This window comes from Atractosteus spatula, chromosome 2 (assembly GCF_055471065.1).
Source record: "Atractosteus spatula isolate fAtrSpa1 chromosome 2, fAtrSpa1.hap1, whole genome shotgun sequence".
NCBI classification, from domain to species: Eukaryota; Metazoa; Chordata; class Actinopteri; order Semionotiformes; family Lepisosteidae; genus Atractosteus; species Atractosteus spatula.
Window position 1 is genome coordinate 5,882,667 of NC_142707.1, and position 19,343 is coordinate 5,902,009.

Genomic DNA, 19,343 nt, shown 5'->3' on the forward strand with positions numbered 1-19,343 from the left:
ATGCTCGTGCATCTGTGTGGTTATATACAGTAAATGATCGGAATTTTTACTTTAAAATATATGCAGTATATAGATTATGCGCATGTCATTTAATGATGTACTGCATCGTGAAAGCTAGAAGGCAAAATGGCTCAAAATGTTTGCGTTTTTGTGAATTAGCTCTGACCGCCCAAGGTCATGGGCGAAGATCAGACAGAAAGGGAAAAAGAGATAGTCTCGGGTTCGTTCATTCATAGTATTCATTCCAAGATGTGGCCTTTCTGTTAAAACTGCAACATCTACGTCAAAACCGATAATACCCAGTTGGTTACATATACACATATTATGAATTGAGGACTACACTTAAACCTATTCATGTCACTTCAGAAAGTTTCTAAGGATAGCCGATATCAAACGATATCCAGAGTTCTTCTGGTAAGCAAAAAAAAAACTACGAGTACCACAATGCTTTGAGAGAAAGGGGCTGACTTCTGTCAACATCGTATTTCAAACTACTTTTGAAATGTAATGCCTTCTACGAGGCCGACACACATATACTGCTCTGTACAATGATTTGGTTTATTTTAAAAATTGTATTAGGAAAATGTTTATTCGACTCTAATTGCGGATGGGAGTTGTAGTTCTTGAGTTGTCACTTTGCGCTCCTCCTCTCCTCGGCCCGTGGGTGTACCCCAGCCCGGGACTACAATTACCATCCTTCGCTGCGGAGTGACAGTAATTCAGATTATCGTCTTTATTTTTATTTTCGGATTTTAGGAAAGATGATATCGCGTATCTGCAGTGAATCTCGGCGCACCGAGGGCTAAAAATGCGAAAGAGTGGAGAAGTTGTTTTTTCCATTTCCTGTTTTGATGTATTTCCTGGTATGGGGACGAGCCGCTCAGCTGTTTTTTAAGAGCAAACCTAGACGTTGAAATAAACCAGAGGGGGTTTGGGGAAAAAAAAGGGCTCTGGTTAATTAGGAATTAGTACATAAAATAAACCCCACAGAAGAGCCCGAGACGGCTTCGAAGAAATCGTGAAAGGCAAGATAAATATACCATACTGATGGCAGGGCTGGAAGGAGAGATTTTCGAATAGAAACAAGCATCCGAACTGGGGCAGGATTTTTTTTTAAGCTACACAATCATTGCACCAGTTCGCTCGCATCCCTGGCTGGCGTGATGAAATGAGTCTCTACCCATGCCTAATTTACCAAGGCTCCCTGGAAGCAATGGAGATGACGCTGTTGTAGGCTGAGAAGGGAAGAAAAGAAAAAAAGATCGCTTAGCTTTGCTGTTACAATAATTGTATTTAACGTCTAAGCATCTTCGCGACATCGTCGGAAGGGGTTAGCCTTTTAATTTTCTTCATTATTTTTTTATTTATTCGTCATGGATTCGGCCACTTGCTTCTGGGGCGCCTAACCAGTTTAACCTTGGGCTTTTCTTACGTGGAAGGTAGGAAAGTGACAGCCGTATTGCAAGGGGCTGTTTCGCCAAAGCATAGGCAGACAGGATCCCTTTGGCACGTTTTCAGGTTCAGCTGAATAGCTGTCAGAACCGGGACACTCGCTGGATTTGGCACTTTTGGCACTGCCAGTGTTATACCGCCTTCACACCGGAGTTCGAACCTGGCTCCGGCGGACCGGGTCGTTGCCTTGGGATTGCTTTCTCTTTTCGCACATTGAACTTCTTTCCTCCTCCTCCTCCTCCTCCTCCCCCCGTCCCGTCGTCCGACTGCCGGGGAAGATGAAGAAGTTTTTCGACTCTCGTCGGGAGCAGGTCGGCTCCGGCCCGGGCTCCGGCGCCGGCGGCGGCGGCGGGAGCGGGTCCGGCGGCGGCGGCAGTTACATTGGAAGGGTGTTCAGCGTCGGACGGCACCAGGTCACGGTGGAGGAGACGCTGGCGGAAGGTGAGAAACGGCCCGGGCACCCTCAATAGCTGCTGCTTTGTCAGTGGGGTTTATATTCACACGCTAGCAAGTCACCGCTCACCGCTTTTCTGCAACGGGACGGTTAGCCCGTTTTCCACCTGAGAGGCTGTTTGGTGAACTCTACCCTGTGGGCGCCACTGTGGACGTTGTCTGGGACCGGGTTCCGTCATACTGCAGTGCATGCTGTGTATGTGAGCCTTAAAATATAGATCAGGCTTTAAAACCACTAACGGGTCCATACATGCCACACAGGTATAGAGCACTGTAGCACTTGCACCCCCACAATAATGATCTTAGACAAGATTTGATTGTAAAACGTGGACTCAGATGGATGTTGTTCCCTCAGTGGAGAGACCACACAGACCAGGTCCTTCCCGTTCCCGTTTGGCCAAGCATTTTTGGTCCTTATGTGTGGAAGCTTATGAGGTGCTCCCCAATAGGAAACGGGGATTCTCAGAAGCACCCCCAAATTCTGCAAGTGTGGGAGGGGATAAGTGAAAACCCCTTCACCTGATAATTTCCTGAGATTTTAGGCCCATGTGTGATGAATGGACACGGAGGAGGTGGGCAGGTCCATGTTGTTGTCTTCCTCTTTCCTGTTGCTCTGTTCCTTAGTCATCATGACATTATCTTAGTGAGTGGTTTTCTTGTTGCTGATACTTTGCGGTTTGCTCTACGTGTTGCTAATGAGCAACACCCTCTATTCGGCACCCCTCCCCACACCAGAAAAAACCCCAACAGATTGTCAAAATAACGTCTGCAGGAACATGCAAGAACTGTGCATGCAGCAGTCTTATGAAAACACACTCAGACACGCAAATGGAGATATATCACACAAAGAAAAGGGTACTAGGTGTTTTCTCTAGAGAATCTATAAAGTTCGTTGAGGGTTAGCTTTAGTATTTGGATTGTGAATGAAGGAAAAGGTAAATGTATTGAACATACGCCCTGGAATCATTGGAGAGATTCTTGTAAAGCTTAAACACATCCATATACTCAAAAAAGGCTTTTCAGGAGACTGACACTGAGATTTTCTGAGACCGAGATATAAATAACACTCCCCATGTTAAAGCATTTCCAACCACTTCAGGGTTGAATGCTCCTCTGTATGACTCAACATGAGCTGCTGGATGTTTCGTGCTGCTTACCTTTTTTGGGGATAAGATGTGGAGTGAAAATATGAAGGAAAGTTCTTTGCCTTGTTAATTAACTGAGTTGCAAAAGCAAATCCGCACTAAGTTCAAAAGGTGAATTCATACGGAATACGTTCTGTATGACATGGAGCAAACCAAAAAAATAAATAAAACAGTGCTCCTTCAGTCACAATCGGTTCCATGAACCTTGTTTTGTATTATTTGTATTCTACACACCTGTGCCTGCTTATATGCTTACCAGAAACGTCCCAAGCAGCTGTTCCCTCTGGCTTTGATTTGCAAAATTAGTTTAGCGTGTGGTCGCTGGTATATTGATCTGTACAATGCAGTTAAGCTTTTGAAGTATCCAGGATAACAAAGATGTTTTGACATAAGATGCATGGTGGAATTAAGCGGGCAGTGCTCACCTGAGAATATCTGAGGTGGGTGGAGAGGAACAGCTGGATCTGTGCCACTGAGCTTGCAAGCCAGGATGTCTCCAAAACATTGTGGGCTTCATTCGAATGGCAATTGCAAGGACAGCATGTTCCCTGGTTTCTGACATATAGACAAACAGCTACGCCTTAAAAGCAAAATCCAGCAAGTACTGCAGTCAGCAGAGAAGGCCGTGAGCATTCACAGCTTAGGTTCTTGTGTAAACAGCTGCGTGCTGAAAAGGGAAAATAAATTATTCTAAAATAGCAGCGTCGGTGGCAGATTCATTCAAAAATCAATTTCATAAAGTGCTTCAAAAGCAGTGAAAACGGTGCACATACTGTACCTATCCCACAGTAAAGTTAATCTTTAAGCAGCATATGTAGTTGAACCCTATGGCCAGGGGGCTGGAGTGTCTTACCTCTGGAGATCAATGGTTCATGTTCAGGCTGTGAATCTCATTGATTGTGCCTGGCAGTCTGCAGAGACGGGCAGCCAGGAGCTCAGCCCTGGACTGAGCCCTGCAGGGTGTAGGCTGTAGGACCCGTCCAGTTCTCGGTTCTCTGGACAGGGAGAAGTTGTCGGTGCACTCTGAGCGTGTCCTGTTCTGGATGAGCTGCGCATGTTTTTAGTTGCTATTTGTTGGATCTGTCTGCCATCTCATTTGCAAATCCCAAGGTGCTTGAACCCTGTCAATCCAGTCAGCAGTAAACACAGGTCCTGTGTATCATGGCAGATGCTATAGAATACAAACCGTACTAGCACTGTTTAGTCCCCCTCTGTAAGAAACAATTGAAATAAAGCTGGAATGAGAGAGTAGATGTGCCTGTGATGGACTCTTAAAGGAGCACTTCAAGCAGTCTGGCTGTGTGTCTTGCTGTAATGTGCGATGTTCCTTTTTATGATTGTTTCAGTTTTCAGTGTTGATTGATCGAAACTCTGGTGGCAAAGAGATTTCTTTTCATATTCTTTCTAAAGACACCACCATCTTTAATTGAAACTGGCATTAAAGCAAACTTAATTACAGTTATTTTTATGCTACCAGGGCTCTCAAATTTGTTCAGCACATCAGATAAACCTGTTAATGATTGAGAGTATCTATTACTTTTTGCTTTTCTTATTGCCAGACTTGTATGGGTTCCCTAGTCTGTCTCTAAGGGCCCCCTGGAAACGTCTAGGAGTTAGTCATCTGGAATAAAAAAAGGCCAATTCTGAAGCACTGTGTTTTACACTGAAATCTGACCCTGTCGCATATCCTGTCTAATTTAGTGTGGAAATTTCTTCTGTGCAGGTAGTATTCGCTAACATGGTCTGTTACAAATGACAAAAGGAAAAAAAAATGTTTGCAGATGAATAAGCAACGATAAAGGAATTAAAGGGGAACTGTGAAATAGAGGGCAAACTGCTCCATTAAAGTGGGCAACATTTTGATCTGCTGGCACATTTCAAAGAGAGCAGTGACGTATTTGTGGAGCAGAACTCCTAAGTCGTCTCCTGTGTACAAGCTAATCGCAGCGCCACTGTCCGTTTGAAGTCAATTACATCACATTAAAAAGCTCTGATTAAATTGTATCTGAGCGTAATGAGCTTTCATAAGTGAGGCTTGACTGCTGCAGCTTGTTCCATCCGTGCAGCTGCTGGGACCATGAATCTGGCGTTGCAGGGTCGTTCCCCTTTTCTCCTGGCCTGTGGAAGAAGGCTGTATCATTAAGTCTCCATCCCCAGGAAGGAAATGAATTATCGTTAACTTACGGCTCCGTTTCCTTGCTTGTTTTCAGATCTCTGGGGGCTTTATTTTTTTTTAAGCCATTTAAAAACAAAACTGTGTTGAAATATGAATAAAATGCAAATCTGACTAGGGGAACCAGCTATTGAGCAGAAGTTTCAGGTTGTGCGTCATTTTAAACGTGCCGATTCTGAAGACGAAAGCTGGAGTGCTTATTCCCATCGTCAGTGTGTCTGTCTGTGGATTAGATTTTCCATTGCCATTGATTTCATGACCCTGGCTGTTCCAACACAGATCATTTTCTTCTGTGCTGCCTGACACGCTGTAGCCTTTCTAAACTTGTGTGAGTCGAATCTCCTGACAAACCTGACATCTCATTTCAGAGGTGGAAATTTGAATCGAATGTCTAGATTTATTTAACCGTCAGCTTTACAGTGTACAGTAGTGCGCAAATTAAATTGAATAAATACCATTTGCTGGACTTTACTTTCCACAAAAATTGTATTGTTTAGATGCAAACTAAACAAATAGAGTAAAAACCAGCTTTTGACAGGTTTTGTTTTACTGGTTATTATTTTACTGAGTGTGACATTTTTAAACAATCAGCGTCTTTCCAGATTCACCCCAGAATGAACTAAAAATCTGTGACTCTCTGGCTGATCCGTTACCCCATCTAGATTTTCCTTATCAAAATGGAATGAACAGGACACTCCTGAAATATTCTGAGTATTTTACCTTGGGATATGTGAACGTTTTCTTTTTTGGTTTAAAATCATGAATTTTGTAGGTAATTAGTCACCTCTAGGTTTGCACTGAAATGTGCAAGAATTGAAAGAGGATTACTAGTTCAGGAGGTGTTTTACTTGTCATGTCCTTTTCTGCATTGATCATCATGCATTTGCTGCTGCTGTTGTTTCTGCTGACATTATTCACCTCCTTAACTCTCAGTGAGAAGATACCCCTTGCCTTAAGTCCCCTGGTAGGAAGAGTGTGTTATGTTGCACTATTTCAACATAACTATATCAACACAACTATATCAATCAATCAAAGTTTATCAAATGCACAACAATACAGCATGCAGCAGTAGTTACTGGCAATGAAATGTCTTTTCTACAAGCTCACTGGGGGGATAAAAATCACAAAATTAGTTACAAAATAAGGTTACATAATGATAGATAATAGTGCAATAGAAATTGAATAAAATAAACTCGGACAAAACTCAATATAAATAGAACTGCTATGTGTCCAGGGTGTATGCAATAAATTATGTCCAAGTAGTGCAGTATGCCGAATACAATGAAAACTGTATGTCCATGTAGCCATTACGGGTGATTTGCTGAAGGAACTGCAGGTCTTATTGCCTGGAGGTAGAAGCTGTTCTGTAATCTGTTGGACTTTGACTGAATGCTTCGGTACCGTTTACCGGACAGTAGGAGAGAAAACAGTTTGTGACTGGGATGACTGGGGTCTTTGAGAATGGACCTGACCTTCCTAAGACATCTAGCTGAGTAGATATCCTGGATGTTTGGTAGTTCACAGCCGGTAATGAGCTGCGCTGACTTCACCACCCTCTGCACTACTTTGTGATGCCTGGCGGAGCAGGTCCCATACCAGGCAGTGATGAAACCAGTCAGGATACACTCAATAGTGCACCTGTAGAAGCTATTTGAGGTGTACGCTTGACCTCCGTGTTTCGTCATGCTTTGAGTAAGTTCTTGGTGTGCTCCTGACAGAGTCAACCCAATGGGCTTCTACAGAATCAACAATAAAACGTGACTCAGAAGACAGAAGTGGAAACTATAGAAAAGAGCACTTAAGGCTGCAGACATGAGGCACTTAATTACACACAGGGCTGTGGGAGTCTGGATCGTGCTACCCAGTCATGTTCTTGATGACGAAGATTTCCATGGCTTCCTTCAGGAAAGTGCTGGACAAGACCGTTGGATTAAACACTTAGTAGAGGCCAGAGGAGCTTAAGTGGCGGGATGACTTTGTATGCTCCTAATTTTTGCTGGAACAGTTAGAACAGCAAAGGACCTACACTGAAACTACAACCCTTCATTTAATTTGATCCTTTTTAAAGAGAATAATGCAAGACCAGCGGGGAATGTTTTCACACTGTAGTTCTGCTGACAGCTTGGGTTGAAATACGTTGTGAGTGATAATACCTATAACGCAAGGAAATCAGCTGTATTCATTTGTCCAGTAAAGGCATTGTTAAGCGCTCCTAAGTGTTATTGTATAGCGATCTGTAGTGTGGCTTTCTGCATCGCTGTTAGCAGGAGAAGCTAATGCGCAGAGCTCTCCTGGGTCCAGAACACTGGACTCCAGCCTCAGTGCTGGCGTGCTTGTCTGTGAGGTAATGGGCATGCCGCAGGCCCGGCGGCCCGGGCTGTCTGTGGAGCTGGAGCAAGTGGCGATTCAGTAAGTGGTGGAGAAGACACACTGCCTTCAGCAAGCAGAGGCTGCCGAAAGAGGTCGGAAAGGTGGTGCTCTGTGGAAGATCGACTAATCTCTAAATCTAGAGAAAGGTAAATCAATGGAAGCATTCTTCAGAGCGCTTCCTTGTGTGTATTAAAAAAAAAAGGGTTTAGTAAGATGAGATGCAGTTTTCCATACTGCCTGCGCTTACTCATTTCAAAACCCTTTACATTATATACATAACATTCACTTAATGCCCTGAATTTAAAAATCTCGGTAACTGGGAATTTCATAGGCAGTGGAAAGCGTGTGGTGTTCACTGTAATTGGTAAAATATGGGACTAATCTGGAGGTTTGATGACCGAAGACTGGTAAATGCAGAACGGATGTAAAAAGTAGAGGTCTGAGATCAGCAGGTCTTGGAAAATTACAAAAGATTTGGAAATAAAAAACGATAGATGTAAAAGAAAAGATGTGTGATGCCTTGGCCTTTGCTGTACTGGTATACAGTATGTGTTTCAGGTGGGTAGCTGCGTCAGCATGCGTAGGCTGCAAAGGAACAAGTAATAGGTTTATTCCATGCTGAAAAAAAGAAGAAAGAGAACACAACGTTTCGGCCGTGGAGCCTTCTTCAGGTGTGAGAGAGACAGGGCAGTAGGCAAAGGTAAAGTAGCGGGAGAACAAAGGTTGGGAGGGAGGAGGAGTGAGAGGCGGGAGTAGGGGACAGAAAGAGAGGCCAATCAAGAGGTGTGAAGTCAGAATGGGTGCAAAGAGGTGTGAAATGAAACTTCCAATGAATGGAGAAAATTTAAAAGAACAGTAGTCTGTCGTTAAGGGAAGGGAGAATGTGTGATCCTAGCTGCAGAATAATTTTAGTTTCGGTGGTCTTTCTGATGTATGAGTTCGGAAAACCGTCTTTGAGAACACAGACGGAGAGATTAGAGTGGTCGTGGCCGTCAGAGGTGAAATGAGAAACAATGGGCTTGGAGAGATCTTTAATCTTCACAGCCCTGACATGTTCTCTGAAGCGGTCTCCGAGTCTCCTTCCTGTTTCTCCAATGTAGAGAGAAACTGGGCATTTACTGCAAGAGATACAGTAAATAAGGTTGCTGGAGGTACAAGATGCTGTCTGGGTGATCCGGAATTGTCCTGAGGGGCCTTGAATGAGTGTGGTGGTGGCTGTGTACTTGCAGGTGATACAGCGAGTTCGCTATACAGTATGTGGAGGACTGCTGGTGTCGATAAAGAAAGATGAAAAGTTATTGACAGTGGCAAGGAGTGGATTTAGGAGACTGTTAAAAGTAACAAAAAGAGAGATGACCAGAAATGTAGCGATCAGCGATAAAATAGGACAGAGAGAAGTCGTATTGGACAGGATATGGAAAAAGAGGACCTTTATGGTTTGGTCATCTAATGAGAATGAACAACAACGGATCACAAGCCGGACCTCTGCACAGCTAGATAATACGAAGAAGAAGCAGAGGAAGACCTTCAAAGAAATGGGTTGTAAGATGGCCATGAGAAAAGCAATAGACATGACAAAAGATGGAAACAACTGCTATCATTTTGTTGCGACCTGGAGACAGCTGTCAGATGAGAGAGAGGTTTAGGAATTCAGTTAGCTAGGAATAGCATATTTCAAACTCTCTGATCTGATCTGTGGGAGGTACTAAAACCTACTGTTGATGTAATAGGCCTTGCTTGGTATTTAACTATATTAAGTGCTCATTAAGAGCATACAGTCTGTGCCAGTTATAAGTGTAGCCCTGTGCATAGGTTGGGCTCTGTGATCTAAATTTTGTACATTGGTGCTGCTTTTTGGAATACTAGACAGGTGACCACTTTCTATAGGAAGATGGAGGTGATTTCTGCTGGTGGCCAAATTTTACTGGTGTGTGTGGATTATCAATATATCCTGTATTTATGTAACATTCCCTTTCTTTTGTCTTTAAAACCTAGGTGATGCTTAGTCTTATTTGTAGTTAAAACAGTAAGTACTGGCACACTCAAAATGCACAAACTTTGACTTTCACAAATTTCACAAAAAGCTTTTGATTCTTAAGCCACTCCAGTGTAGATCTAGATTGTTGTGTAGCTCAAAGGTGAAGTTTTGTCTCAGTTTTAGGTCTAAAGCAGCCTTTCCTCTACAGTTTGCCAGTACTTTTCTCCATCTATGCTTCCATCAGACTTGACAAGTTCCCACTCCCTCTGATGAGAAGCTGAACTGTAACGCAATGCTGCCACCATAACTTTACTTTAGATAACACCATAACTTCCAGCCTTAATGCTTTGTATTTAGATCAAAAAGTTCTGATTTTGTTTGGTCTGTCCATAAAATGTTTGCAACATCTCTTAGGTGCTTTATTTTAAACTGTGCGCAGGATTGGATCTTTTTTTTTTTCAGTTCTGTATAAACCCCCATTCTTTCTGTCTAGCTTTGTAATATCGGTGTTACCTGTGCTTGCAGTTTATTATGCTCCTTTTCTTTAACTGGATTTGTGTTTTCCTCATTTTCTAAAGTTCGTTCTTTTGCCTGTTTTCCTTAATTGACTTCTTAAATCATTTGAGCCATAAATTTTTAACCTTTGGTTTTCTTGTGCTCGGGACAAATGAATTCTGTATTTTCTGCAGAATTATTTTACTGTACTCCACCGATTAAATGTCATCCAAGTAATATTGATAGATATTGATTCTATATTTATCCTGAGCTGTATTACTTCTCTTCAGCTCTGTCTCATTCTTTCATAGTTTGTTTTCCCTAATTGGTAGTCATTTGTTTTGGAATGCCTTTGCCTGTCCAGTTTTAAAATCTACCTCAAAGCGTACCATATTGTAATCATTGTTCCTTAATGGTTATATCTAATAGCCCTAATGGAGATATCTGATCACACGTTAGATGGCTGCTTGGAATTATTGTGATGATTTACATTCAGTATAGCTCAATTTAGGTAGAGGACCTCACTGCATCTTTGCCTCACATTAGTTGCAAAAATCACCAGCTGATGTTCATTTGCAGTGAAATGAAATGGCAATGGGACACTGTAAACTGGAAGCACATCCATGTCATTTTTCCTCAGAAACTGGTAGAAACATAACATTTTAAGACGTTATGCAGTTTGCACTGATCCTTGACAGCCTGCGTTGTGAATTCTTGACCCCTTGGTGGAGCTCGATCCAGTGATCTCTGCAGTGCTCAGTTGATGCTCCTGTTCCTTCAGTGTGACTGACTCCCAGGATACCCCAAGCAGGGGTATCGGCCCTTGATACGGCTGCGATTTCATATCCCAATCCTCCGGAGGCAACAGCTGCATTTCTTTTAAAACAAAATGCTCTCGTTTGTAGAATCATACCATCTCATTTAGGAGGCCACCTTGACCAGTGACGTTCCATTAGCAGTTAGTCTGCAATCCAGTCAGTGGCTCATGGACATGAAATCCAGCTTGAAGGCCTTTATTGCCTGCTTGCTTCAGTGCAGTGATCCTGTGCATCATTTTAGAATGATTTCAGAATTTCTTTTGCAACGTTTTCAATGTGTTAGTCTTCAGTTGCTTTTGTCCAGTTTAGAACATGCAAACCCGTCTTCCTCTCCCCACTGTACTCTTCCAGAATCTCTTCATCCTCAGAGGTAGAGTGTAACGTTAAATATGGGAGACCTAGAGCAGGTCTCTACCGTGCCTGGATATCACTCATGAAACCGGAGGGGTCAGTGTGATGTGGCAGCCCAGGAACCCTTTCCTAGTCATTTTTGAAAGTAGTCAAGCACATAAGGTTGAACTGAAAAATCATAGGTCCTCCACTTATTCAATCAAGGTATTTGAGGCTTGTAATTGAATCACTGATTTGATTTAACTCTGGGAGTAAAGTCCCTCTCCCAGGTTTCTGTGGGCACAGAAACCTTCTCATGTTACTGTATATTGGAGCTCACGTTCTCGCCGTCCTGGTTTTCTTGGTTTGGCACTATCAAGCATCTTGGACTCGGAATGTGTTTGTTTAGAACTGAGCAGTAAGAGCTGGAAGGAACACTGCATGTACTCCCCTCCATCACCCATATCAATTGTGAACAGCACTCCAAAAGTGAAAGCGTCCTCTTCAAGCACGCAGCATTGACAGTGTTGTCATGTTTGAAAGGGTGGCAGGACAGTCTCGCTGACTTGTGTAATTAGTTATCAACAGCAATTCGTGCAGCCAATTACTACTTTTAGAAGTCTGCACCCTAGAATACTCACTGACTCTTAATGGCAGTGGCACCGGCACTGTTGAACAGAGGTTTAATTTTGTAGATTTAGAGAAATCCCTTCTATCAATACTACAATTGATTTTATCATTTTAATGCACCAATGTAAGGTCTAGAATTCAGAGTTTTATAATGTATTTCGAGGGAACCATCACACACCCACATCCCTGTCATTCCCCCCTCCATGAGTCAGACTGATGATCTCGATATGTATAAAGTATTGTGGACAGTGCAGGTCCTCTGAATGTCCATTAAGCTTCAATAATGATGTAGAGACCGTACATGTAAAGCAGTAGAGTATATTTAATTTTTCTTTAGTAATTTAGTTACTCCAATTGTCAAGTTCTCTTTGCTTTCTCCCATATTTCATCATAAAAATAAATGTTATAATTGCGGTTCCTGCTGTTTTCTAGCTATTCCTTCTCATTCTTTTCTGAACTAGTTATCCCAGAAGTGGGATGTTGTCTCTAGGGCTGATCGCAGAGCTGGAGTGATGCTTTCACACACGATAGAGAGTTTGTGACATGAACTCTTGGAGATCGGTACCTTATGACTCTATAGCACTGCATCTATCACCATGCCACTGTGCGTCAGGGACAAACAAGATAATATCAAAAGCCATGGTTTATATCAGTGTCAATTTCCTGTTTATTGCCTGGTAAATTAGTTCTGCTCTTTCTCAGAAGGCCTTGGCTGATGGAAGGGAGTGCACTTTGATCTTTGGAACTTTGATCTGCTTCTCTTCTTCATAAGCAAGGACCTCGAGGAGCCTTTTGAGAAGAGATTCTGCTCTGGAACAGCTGATGCGAACAATAGTATCCTGTTGCAGTGAATCCCTAAGAAAACATCATAGTACATAACAAGGAGATTAATCGTGGGTGGGCAATAAGCAATTTAGAAAATATAATGAGAAAGAAAACACTTCCTAAAATGAAAATAATAAATAACTTGGATAACAATTCAAAATAATTTCATCCCATTAAAGCAATGTAAGAATGGGATGGAAATATCTAGAGAGAAGCAGTAAAGAATAATGTAATGGGGGCTAAAATATGTTTTTCAGTATTGTGACCACAGAAGAGCAGTGGGGTGAAGCGAAGTGTCTTGTTATCTCATGTCTTGGCCAGCCCCTGCTCTGCGTTAGCTTATCGCCCTGTCTGGAGCGCGCACAGCACAGTGCCGGCGTTAGCCGAGAAGGCCATCTCTTGAATAATGGATAGGCCAAGTGATTTATTTATCACTGGTGCGGATGGGCATTTCACCATCTGTATTCGCAGGGTTTGCCAACCTGTGGCAGCAAGTCATTCTATTTTAATGCCTTGCTGGTGTTTTACTGTTTTCGTTTTACTGTTTTTTACAGGTTCGACTGCGTTCACTCTTAGCAGTGAGTAACAGCACATTGGTACACTTACAATAAAGTTCAACAATAAACCCTTTATAGATCATGAATACAGTATATTAACTTCTAATAGACTAGTTGTAAACATTGTTCATGTCTACTTTTGTAGACTTGTTAGGCTATCTTCTCATTTATCTGATACATTAACACTGTAAAATTCAACATCACACTCTCAGGTTTGTTTTTTGATCTCTGTAACACCTCGTTTTGGACTGTATTGCCGGAAAAACATTTCACTTGTCGTTTTGCTTTTACATTTTCTTCCAGCAGCATTTATTGTGTGTTGATTTGTAAGTTTCCTATTGATAGTTTAGACTATTATTCTTTCTCTGTGAAGTGTTTGTGAAGGCCTAATTAACATTATTGAACTTTATTCTAAAGTGTTACTCATTTTGTCATTTATAATTATTATTACTAATATGATTTAACTCTTTAGAATTTATTTTTTCTCCCTCAGGTGTCCCCCGTTTTACAATACCAAGCAAATCAAGAATCAGATGTTGATGAAGGTGACTGAGCTCCTTCAAGAACCAGCTGAAGTTTTGAGGTCAATTTAGGGACTAGCATGATGGGGCAGGTGGCCTTCTCTGGTTTGCAGTCTTATTGTTCAGCTGTCTCCTCAGATCGCTGTGTGTGTGGGGAGCTGATTACCAAATCTCTTCTTTCTTTTTGTGTACAAGAGAAAAAAAATATTAACTATAGTTAGAGACATCAAGTGCCAAATGTGCTTTTACTTCTTTTTCAACCCTTTTTGCCAGTACAAATCAGTGATTACAGAAAAATAACTTTCTTAATTGGGTCATTAAAGTTCTGAATAATCTTTCTGCTCAGACACTGACAGTGTAGGTTGTGTTTCTGCAGTGTGGCTTGCGATAGCAGTTACCTCTTGTGTGGAGCAGCAGATGCTCATTAATAACTGTTTCTCACACATTAATAAGTACTCATTTACTTGTACAGGTCTTTTCCATTTAAAGTGCTTTCCATTTAAAGTTGGGAGGGGACCAACTTCATTCACAAATCTGGTAGATCTGTGACAGCTGTGATGGCCAGCAGCCCCACTGCACAGTAACTCAGGTGGAGGAGCAGGAATTAGCAGTTGAATTAAAGGGCCAGATTGTTACAAGCCCAGGGCAGAATTTAGCCAGTTTACAGAGATTTACAATCCAACCTTGTCAGCAGTAGCAGCCCTGAAAGCAGTGATACTTGCACTTGATCCTGGAGGGCTACAGTCCTTAAGACTTTCCAGGGTAGCTTGAAAATAGAAATTCATCCCAGAAAACTAATTAATTCTATCAGGAAGTAATCATGTAGAATGATAACCAACAGTTAATATTACAGGTTTAAAGCTTGTTTTGCATTGTGTGATCAGTTGAAATTAGTGGAAAAAGACATTCAGCCCAGTGACTAGTGAACTGCAGAAAGACTTCTTTATTTCTTTGCAGTTAAGCATATAATTTCATTGTCAGAAGAACTAATATTAGGCTTAATCTGAAGGGTTTTTTAAAAATTGAATGTTAAATGAAATCATTTGAAGTTTTGATTCTGTTGCATCTCAAGCAGATAGCTGATTAAAATTGTGATTAGTCTAGGGATTGATTAAGTGAAACTGTTGGTAGACAGTAACCACTTAATCAATCCAGACAAAACCAGAAGACGGTAGAACTGACATTTGCTCATGTGATTCAGAGAGAATGGTCTTATTTCAACACATGAATGATCATGAGTGCATGTTTTATACTTTCAACAAATTGAGACATTTTTGTGACTGTTCCTCTGTCAGCTAACAGTGACCAACCTATCAAATTAAAGCTTTGCAAATCATATTTTGAATGCATGATGTTTCCTTTCCTGAATGCTCTTTCCAGCCCCTTCTGGCGTTTCTATAAACAATGAAAGCTCTTCTATACCGCAAGTCTGACATAACAATGCTCTCATTTCTGAGCATGTAGGCATTACACTGGCTGTAATTACTTGCTAACATTGATAGCTGATATTTAAAATAAATGTTATATTAGATTTTAGAAATGTGTTGGAGTATTTTAATAATATTTTGGATAAATGTTGCTTTGTTAGCTGCTGCTTTCGTCTTATACACTAGACCTGCATGCAGTCTAGTTTTACACCCATGTGAATGCAGGAATCATGAGTTTAACAAATAAAAAGACATTGTTTTCCACTATTGATAACACTGATATTGTGTGCATTCAGTGCACACACTCAGAATAAGGCAGTCTTGAACTGTTACTTTCACATGTTGTGTCTTCTCTGATGTTAATCTTCATTAATTGAAAATGCACCAGAGGATGTTTCACTGCGTAGAGGAAACTGCACCATTTCCGTTGTGATCAGACTGCGTTAGGTCATGACAGGTGCTTCACAGACACTGATCCCAGCAAGACATCCTGGGGTGCTGGACTCTCTTAGTGCCTACAATACAGAGATGAACTGCTTCTTCCTAAGAACATATACAGAACTGTGCTGTATTGACATGAAGACCCCCCAGAGCAGCCATAGGTGAATTGTGCCATTTTCCCCGGCACATGTGTGCCCTGTGGATTATCAGCTTTGTTAGAAGGCCTATGTGTCATACAAGGCACAGCTGCAAACCAGGTACCCCTGTGTTTATACCTTCTCACTGTTGTGCTTTGTGTTGTGTTGACCAATAGGTGTGTTCATTTCAATCCTGTGGTGCTTTTGTTTGCCTCTCTGCTTAGACCTGTTAATTGCCATCTTCCATGATACTGTTTGGAATAGTCTGACTCTTGGGCACTGCACATAATGAGTGGTGGGTGGTGAACCCTAAAGGCCTGTTGACTGAGTATTTTGCAGCTTTAAAACTGGGAAAGCAAGAACAGCCAGTCAGTCCCCAGGGGCTTACTGGAATATCAGCCTGCCCCACTTCTGTCTTTGCTCAAAAACAGGCCTTTCCTCCCTTCTCTCAATACTCCCCTAACTAACTGAGGAGAGGACAGCAGCACAATAGCACTGCAGTGCAAGCCTGTCACTCACTTTAGACAGCTCTGTTTCAGAAACATGCTTGTCATGCAGTAATACTGTTCCCTGCTGAAGCAGTATCTAACCTACCCAGATGTGGTGTTTAATACAGTAAGAGAGAGCATATTTACTGGTATTCGCCTAACATTTGCATTTCCAATTCCCTATGCAAGGTGATTTCTGTTGGTGTCGGAAATAATGTTTCAGTTGCCAAAACATAAGTACGTTTAGATTTTTTAGAACTATAGTGTTATGCGTCCCCTCTTGTTAAACCTGTCAGTAATTTGTCTTGTGCTTGCTAACTCTTTTAACCGCTCTTTAAACATTGTGAGTTTCAAGTATGCTGCTGTCAATTTCAAAATGCTAACCTCTGTAGAACTTATGGTACATGACAAAGCCCTTAGACACTGTGTTGATATCTAGGGGAGGCCATTATGCTATTGTTGCATGGCCATTATTGCATCATTTGTGTCTTTAGCACCAGTGACTCATTGTGTTGCATTGAGCAAGTTGCTGAACCTCTTTGTAAGGGACTCTCGCAGAATATGATGAAATGCAGTCTCTAATTTCCTTTAGATAGAATGCGACCTTTTCTAAGTGTTGTATACATTCATGTTAACACTTCATAACCCGATTGCCTCAGATCTCAGAAGCTAAGAAAGGCTGGGCCTTGTTTTCTATTAAGATGGTGCTTTAGACCTCAACGAAAAATTGGAGTTAATGGACCAGTAGGTGGCTCGCAGCTCCTTTTATCATCACTGACTCTTTTAAAGAAAGTCTCCATTGAAGTGAACTTGTTGGCTCTTCCCATGAGGAATTGGGTTGGTAATTGTAAGACACGTTTTTTAACATTTGTCAGTTCAAAAAGAAATTGAGCGGGTTCTGAACAAAGCAGGATCTGCTGATTTTTTTTTAAAGATGACAAAAGCAGTTAAAAAAGTTAATGGGGTTTTGAAAGTCGCCTCTTTTTTTAATCTAATTGTGCCAAGGTAAGACCCATCAAGATGTAAGAATATTTGGTTGACATTTCATAGTCCAGAAGAGTGCTAAATAAGTGTAAGGAATTATTGTGGTTATTTTTATTAAGATCATAGTTGAGTGTCATGCACACCTCTGTTAAATATAACAGTGGAATATGTATGATAATATTTTTCTTTTACAAAAAAGAACTAATTCCTGCTTGAAGTGCTGTAAACCGGTTTATCTGAATGTTGCTGTCCAGTGGTAAACTAATTCCAGAGGATGTTTTTCACTTGGGTTTTCTGGGCTGGTCGGGTGGTGAGAAGTTCATTCCTGAGAAGCAGTTAACAGGCGTGGCCACTAAGGTGTTGTGCCCAGCCCAGCCCTCCTGCTTTTGTGGTACTTAGCCGATCAGGAGCCTGCTCTCCTGGTTCTGCCACCCTTTGCTGTGAGCTGAACAGGAGTAAAACTGCTGTGTTGCATCACACGTGTCACGTGAGCAGCGTTGTCCTGCTGTTTTCTTATTACTTGTCACTTGCACAGTAATATGTGCTGTGACTCATTCCCTGTTATCTTATAAATGCCGATTTGGCACTGCGGCTAGCTACCGTGGACAAAAATAGCTCGAGAAAAGTCTTTTTCTGAAGAGATTGCCAGGCGTGGTGCAGGGGAAGTAAATTAAGGTTGTGCTAAGCCAGAAGCAATGTATGCATCTTCTGAGTAATTCCTCATTTCACGTTTCCACCTTCATGTCTATGAAGCCTGTACACAAGGCTTTCTGCTTGAATATCTAGGTATCTATCAGGCACTATCGGGTTCAATAAGCTTAGAAAGGTAAAAGAAGATACACAAAGCAAGCTTGTCCTAAATGAAGTTACTAAATGACAGATATACCTGTAATGCAATGTTTTCCAATCCTGATCTTGCATTTAATCTCTGTTTTCTGAACCTTAATTTAACCGGTTCTTTGCTTTGATCAGTTTCTGTGCCTAAGTCTTAGTTTTAACAGTAATCTCTGTTTTGTGTATTATTTTTGAGAAAAGTAAAAAACAGATCTCTGTTTCCACTTATTTTGAAACAGTTGGCTTCTCATAGTTTTCTAAACTATGAGTACAGAAAATGATGGGAACAACGGTGTGTCAAACGCTATGTTAATTAGCATTCTTAGTGATGTGTAGACTCATTAATTAAATTCCATCTGGGCATTTAAGCAAGAATCCTAAATGAAAGGTGTTCTGAAACCGGCATCTGGCACAGAGTTCAGACAAATTGTTGCTCATGACTCCCTGCTGTTTGAGGGGTGAAACTGTTTTTTGAAAGCTTCATTAGGATTAATGAAGAGAAAGAGCTGAGGTGGAATGAAAAACAGAAGAGACAGTATTAGGAAACACTGGAGTAAAACCTCCTAGATTTCCAGTCTTGAATGTAATTTGTCCATAGTTATTATCTCTGCTAGAATACGCAACGTTCTACATTCAACACTCAACAGGTAGCAAGTCTGCTTAATAGCTGTGACATAACTAGCATACTAAAAATTTGTCAATTGATGGATTCCAATAAAATTATCAAACTGCTCTTTTCAAGGCTAGTGAATTTTTGTATTTTTAAATACTGTATTTGTAGCTTAATATCATATTTTTAAAATGTAAAAACTGCTTCCCAGAAGCGTTGTCAAAAGCTGTAATCGATGTTTTTGTGCTGGGTATGTTTCAGTGGCTGTGGAACCTCACCCTATGTCCTATATTATCCCAGGTGGGAAATTTGCTTTGCAGGCAGATTAAAAGAAGGACTGTACACAGTGCATAATACACTTAACACAGCCTGAATCAGTTAACAAATAAAAGGCATTCTTGCATAGGATTAAAAGCCAGATCAAGCCAGAATCTTTAAATGCTCTCACAGTCTAAAAATAAATAAAAACTGGATTGTCAGTGACTAAAACAGATACTTAAAATACACAATGAAAACAAAATCTAACTATAAATTACTTGTGCAAAGTGAGCAGGTTAATAGCTGTGGAATCAAAGATACCTTTGCTCTATACTGCTTGAATCTTGGTAGCCTAGATTGATGCATTAATGGACGGAGCTCAATGGGATGGTCATGACATTAACACTTGTCGCTTGG

General features: G+C 41.3%; 1 protein-coding gene across 4 annotated transcripts in view; it reads left to right on the forward strand.

The window, feature by feature from the left end:
* The first annotated feature begins 850 nt into the window (after positions 1 to 850).
* The window catches only part of LOC148839061 (AP2-associated protein kinase 1-like), a 64,588-nt gene continuing 46,095 nt past the window's right edge, over positions 851 to 19,343 (forward strand). For all 4 annotated transcript variants that reach the window (XM_088938395.1, XM_088938403.1, XM_088938411.1 and 1 more), the window contains exon 1: positions 851 to 1,893. In XM_088938395.1, the coding sequence (XP_088794521.1) occupies positions 1,731 to 1,893 (163 nt within the window). In that variant the 5' untranslated portion in view covers positions 851 to 1,730. The remainder of the gene's footprint in view (positions 1,894 to 19,343) is intronic.